The sequence below is a fragment of the Juglans microcarpa x Juglans regia genome, chromosome 8S, assembly GCF_004785595.1.
Source record: "Juglans microcarpa x Juglans regia isolate MS1-56 chromosome 8S, Jm3101_v1.0, whole genome shotgun sequence".
Classification (NCBI taxonomy): domain Eukaryota; kingdom Viridiplantae; phylum Streptophyta; class Magnoliopsida; order Fagales; family Juglandaceae; genus Juglans; species Juglans microcarpa x Juglans regia.
The window spans coordinates 10,688,569-10,694,391 of NC_054609.1; the positions used below are offsets into that span (position 1 = coordinate 10,688,569).

The 5,823-nt window shown below is 42.2% G+C and overlaps 1 protein-coding gene across 2 annotated transcripts; it reads left to right on the forward strand.

Moving 5' to 3' along the window:
• The first annotated feature begins 490 nt into the window (after nt 1-490).
• On the forward strand, nt 491-2,287 carry LOC121243906. 2 transcript variants are annotated; one of them, XR_005936326.1, is made up of 3 exons: nt 491-658; nt 1,368-1,433; nt 1,720-2,287. XR_005936326.1 is itself a non-coding variant. In XM_041141965.1 (2 exons), exons 1-2 carry the CDS (start codon nt 954-956, stop codon nt 1,828-1,830), a joined length of 591 nt encoding a protein of 196 aa, XP_040997899.1. In that variant the 5' UTR covers nt 917-953; the 3' UTR covers nt 1,831-2,287. The 2 variants fall into 2 exon arrangements, 1 of the variants encoding a protein (XP_040997899.1); XM_041141965.1 differs by lacking the exon at nt 491-658 and having other exon boundaries at nt 917-1,433.
• The last annotated feature ends 3,536 nt before the right edge of the window (nt 2,288-5,823 follow it).

The following is a 5,823-nucleotide window of genomic DNA, read 5'->3' on the forward strand; positions in this document are numbered from 1 at the left end:
GAGGATATGGTGCACATAGCGATGAAGGTGGAGAAGCGGCTAAAAGGAAAGGGTACATCAAGGTATACTTCGGTTTCTAGTACTCCTTGGAAATCTAAGTGGGACAAAAATGAACAAGTTGTAGCAAAGGGGAAGACCGAACCACCAAAGGGAAAAGATTTGGGTGAGGCTGAAACCTCAAGAAAAAGAGAGAATGAGTTGAAAAACAATTGTGAGGCCGAGAGTTCAAAAAAAGAGGAGACTGAAAGAAAAACAGAGAGTGAAAAGAACAAAGAGAGTGAGAGGAAAAAAGAGAATGAGGCCGAAACATCAAAAGAAAGAGAGAAAAAGAAAATAGAGAGGTGGTTGAGAGTCAAGAAAAAAGAGTGGAGGCAGAAGAGGAAAAAGAAAGGGAGATTGTAGAGAGAAATAGAAAGACAAAAGTGAGTTTTTATACTAAGGCGAGTCTTAATCCTAACGAACTTGACGTATGTTTGCCTAGTATTGTTGTCTCTTTATTGCAGGGATATGAGGTCGTGTTTCCAAGTGGTGCATTTTGTGGATTGCCACCTATTAGGGAGATAGAGCACTACATTGACTTTGTGCCTGGTGCGACAATTCCTAACCGACCTTTCTTGGAAAAACATGAGTCATTGACACATTTAAAGGGACAAGGTAAGTTGTTGACTAGAATGCATGCTAAGCGGGATGATTGTATTGAGACTTTTCCTCATGTATTCAAATACACACAAGGTATGAAAAATTTTGTAGTTGATACTTTAGCAAGAAGGTATGTCCTTGTCTTCATTTTAGATGCAAAATTGTTGAGACTTGAATATGATAAGGAATTGCATGCTAATGATGATGACTTTGCTAGTGTGTATGGGACATGTGAGAAAGCATCTTTTGGTAAGTTCTATAAACTAGATTGGTACTTGTTTAGAAAGATTAGATTTTGTGTGCCTACTAGTTTTATGCGTAAGTTGCTTGTGAGTGATGGACATGCTGGTTTGTTGGGTAACCTTAGTGTAAGGAAAACTTTTGTTGTGTTGCATGACTGTTTGTGGGAATACCATTTGCCATTCAAAGACTTGTTGCACGAACGTTTGTGGAAGTATCATTTGTCATTCATTGATGTATTGCATGAACATTTGTGGGAGTATCATTTGCCATACATTGACGTGTTGCATGAACGTTTGCGGGAGTATCATTTGCTTTTCATTGAGTTTGCATATAATTGGAGTGGTCATTCTCGTGAAAATAAGATTTCAGACATGTTGCATGAACGTTTATGGGAGTATCATTTGCCATTCATTGACTTGTTGCATGAACGTTTGCGGGAGTATCATTTGCCATTCATTGACTTGTTGCATGAACGTTTGCGGGAGTATCATTTGCCATTCATTGAGCTTGCATATTGGAGTGGTCATTTTGGTTCGAGGAAGACTTTAGATGTACTTCATGAACATTTGTGGGAGTATTGTTTGTCATTCATTGAGTTTACATATAATTGGAGTGTTCATGCTACTACTAAATTTTCACCAATTGAAATTGTTTGTTTACTTAATCAATTTCCTCCTTTAGATTTAAAGTCTTTACTAGTTGATGACATGAGTAGCTTGGATGGACTATTCCAAATTCTTAAACAAATTAATGAAAATGCATATGTAATGGATCTTCCAGGTAAGTATCATGTTTCTACTATTTTCAATGTTACTAACAATTTTCCCTTTGATCCAGGTGGAGATTCGAGGTCGAATCCTTTTGAGGAGAGGGGGAATGATGGGAACCAAGATGGGTCTAGTCTTAAAGATCATTTGCAACTTCCAGATGGGCCAAGAAGATCAATGAGAAAATGCAAGGATTGATGCAATCCATTTGGGACAAGTTTAGCAAGAGCCCAACATTCAAGATGGGGCTTGAAGGATGAAGATCCAATTTTAATTCATTTGATTAGCTACGGAAGAGGGCAACGACAAGACTTAATGGCTTTGGACTCTTGAAGGGTTTCAACTTATTTAATTCATTTAAAGAACTTATTTTATTAGTTTAGAATAATTGAGTTTATTATGAGAAGCACTTAAGGGAGCCTATGCAAGGGCATGTTGGGAAAGTTATTATTTTATTGAACTAGGGTTAGGGTTACTGTAGCAGAGTACTATAGCACGGCACTGTAGCCGAGGCACTGTTCATCCAGGGGCACTTTTGGAAGATGGGGGTTTATTTTGGCTAGGGTTTCATTAGGTTTTGCTTTAAATACTCTATGTAGCCTCATTCTAATCAGATTATGAAGTTTATGAAATTTGATAAATTTATTCATTGTGAGTTGAGTTTTACTCCTCTTATTCTTAATTGAACTTTTGAACTTATCAAAGGTAAATCACAACCTTTGTGGCGTTCCTCCTTTGTAATCTGGGTTCTTGAGACGAGTTCTTCAACGGGTCTAGATTTTAATATAATCTAGGTTCTTGAAACGAGTTCTCATCGGGTCTAGGTTCTCCATCCATTGACTTGATTTTGGCTTTCTTGGGGAGTTTTCAAATTGACTGTGGGTTCAAGGGATTCATTCCCGCGGGTTCATATCACCCAGCCACCTTAGCTCCTCCCTAGACCGCACGCACGTAGCCTCAATGCATGGGTTCACCATACCCACGGTTGAGCTTCACCTCCCACGGCCACCGCACCACCACCAGAAGTCTCCTCCCTCACCGATGACCTCCCATAGCCACCCCCATTCCCAGCCAAGCCTCCCTCCTCCCACACGCTCTCTCACGAGTGTTCCTCCACCTCACGGCTAGATCCGCCACCTCCAGCACCATGTCGCCACTCCATCGCCACCATGCCTCTCCACGGCACCTCCTAAGCCCTTCCATGGCCAGCCGTAGTCCCCAGCCGCCCCTAGCTTCTCACGAACCCTCACCCTCTCGGGTGCACTTTACAAGGCCTGATCCACCATGCTCCACCACCCCAGCCACCATAAGGACCACCCTTAGCCTCCCCTAGCCTAGCCGTAAGCCCAAACTGCCACTTTACGTGATGGACAGCCACTGTACGTGGCTAACCACCATGTACGACCCTTTCGACGTCATCAAGCGTGACGGTCAATGAACAACGCACGTGTCAACCCCGACGATGGTATAGCCCTCTATCCCTCGTTATTTATGTTAATTAGTTGATTAGGTTGTGGACTATGCTATCAGTATTGTGGTGTTCGCTGTATTGTGATGTGCTGTGTAGTGAAGTGTTGGGCGTAGTTGGGAACTGTGTTGTGTAGTGTTGTGAACTGTGCTGTGAAGTGTGGATTGGGAAGAGTACACGCGGAGTGTACTCTGTGTGGCGTAGCGTAATGTGAAGGGAGTATACGTGGAGTATTCTCCATGTGATGGGAGTGATGCACCGTATGGTGTGTATGCCATAGTGGTGATGTGGCGTAGCGTGTGTGAAGGGAATACACGTGGAGTGTACTCCATGTGGTGGAGTGATGCACCATATGGCGGGTATGCCGTAGCGGTGATGTGGCGTAGCATGTGTGAAGGGATACACGTGAAGTGTATTCCATAAGGTGAAGTGACACACCGTGTGGCGTGTCCAAAGATAAAGATGGTTGTGTGGTTGATGGGCGTAGAACATGACAAATAGTGTCGGGAACTGTGGAATAGTTTCCCGAAGTAGTTATGGTGTGGCCTATAGTCTGAGGTGACAGGTGTCACTTTGTTTGACTTATGGCTGGGAGTATGGGTGAAGTAGCAAAACAAGTAGAAGAGTGCGCAGCAGTAGCATGACTGGGAATGTCACAAAGTGACATGGTTACTGGCAGTCATGCTTATGATGGGTGAGGAGTTAGTGTAAGAATGGCACAGCGAAAACTTGACAAGATGTCACGATGTGACAGGAGTACATGAGGGACTGTACTCACGATGAGTTAGGAGTTGGCGTAGAAATGACGTAGCGGGATGTCAAGTGACATGACACGGTCACGGTGTAGCTTGGTCTCGAGCTATATGACACGACGTAAGGCGAAGTTGTGAACGGAGTCTTGTCGTGTTAAGTGTTGGGATGAACTGTTAAGAGAGACGAGTAGCATGAAGAGTCATGCTAGCCGAGTTAAGAGAAGGTTGGTATCGGAGTATGGCGCTTGTCCCTATGAGCATATGATCAACATGTTATATGTTGGTCTTAGGTGATAAAGGGATAAGGTACATGTGTAATCAGGTGAGATACATGTGCCGAACGAATTCACCATATGTAATGGGTAATATGTCCTAAGCATGGTTACACGGTGCTTAAACCTCAAAGTTGGCTTAGAGTCGTGTGGAGTGTATGGATGGGAATGAAGATTTAGTGTGAACTAAGGTGCATGGAGGCAGTGACGGGTGTATTGTCTAGGATTGGGATGGGTGACTCCGTCGGTCGGAATCATACGTCGAAATGTGGTAAATATGAAGAATAAGACGAAGGTCTTAGTGTCTTAATCCTAAAGTGAATCATGGGTTCACTTTAGTGGATGAGCACTCAAGGTAAGACCTTGAGTTTGGAAGAGGTAGTGACCGTAAATGGATCCCAGAGGTTTTAGCATAGTAAAGGGCACGTGATAGAAGGAGAGTGTTCCAAGTGAAGTATAGCTTATGTCTTCTAAGTTTAGTTGCTTATGCACTAGATAGAAAATGATGCTAAGATTATGTGTATGCATGTAAGTTGCCATCTTGCATGCACATGAATGGACTCCATGATATGGAAGTAGCATGGAGTCCAGGTAAGTATTATGTTGATACTCTTCTAGAGTTTTCTAAAAGATACAAAAATAACAATGAAACACTTTTCCTTATGATGCCTTACGACACGACAGAAGTTTTATGAAAGCATGAAAAGTGTTCAAACGTATACGTATGTACGGCCCTTCTTGGCAGCCCCTTTTTATGTAACCAAAGTATTACTTGTACGCATGTGAATGGATGACTATACGCGATATTTATTGTATGTATTTTCCACGAAAAGAAATGTTGAGGCGTATGCCTGTAGGGCCCTCCTTGGCAGACCCTTTTTACGCACCCAAACTATTAATTGTACGCATGTGGATGGATGAATATACGCAGTATCTATTGTAAGTATTTTCTAAGAAAAGAAATGTTGAGGCTTATGCTTCCAGCTTTAACTGATGCTTTAAATGACGCGAAGAAAGTGTTTTAAAACGTCCCTATGAACTGATGCTTTAAATGATGCCATGAAGATGATGTTTAAGCCAATGCTCTTAAATGATGTTTCTCCATGAATGAACTGTTAAATGAAAATGACTGAAAAGGAAAGGATTGAAAGGACTGAATGTTTAATATATGAAAATATGTAACGGCCATATGAATGAATGAAAAGGGTACCAAAGGACTGGGTAGATTGCAATGTCGGGTAAGTAGTACTGGTAGTGCACCCAGTGCTGCCCTCTGACTGAAAAGGGATTCCCAACCCAAAGGAAGACCGCTAACCCCAACACACGGGGCATAACAGTGTGTACCGACCAATGAAAGTTATAAGAAAGATTGTATGAATGCACGAATGCATCGAACTCTTGAAGAAATGAAGGCACTGACGGGAGAAACGTTTTACGAAGAGAAAGTCCCATTCTTAAAGAAAAATCCCGTCCAGTGACGTTTTCAAAAGAACGCATGTATGCATGTACGTATAGTATGTATGGAATGATGAATGCATGAATGAAAACCTATGTTATTATATTTTAATTGTATGAAGTAATGTTTACGAGTCATCGACTCATTTTAGTTTTTATGTATGCCCCTCCCCCACAGGAACCGAATGAAAAGCACACACCAGGACGGACACGACCCAAGGGGAAGA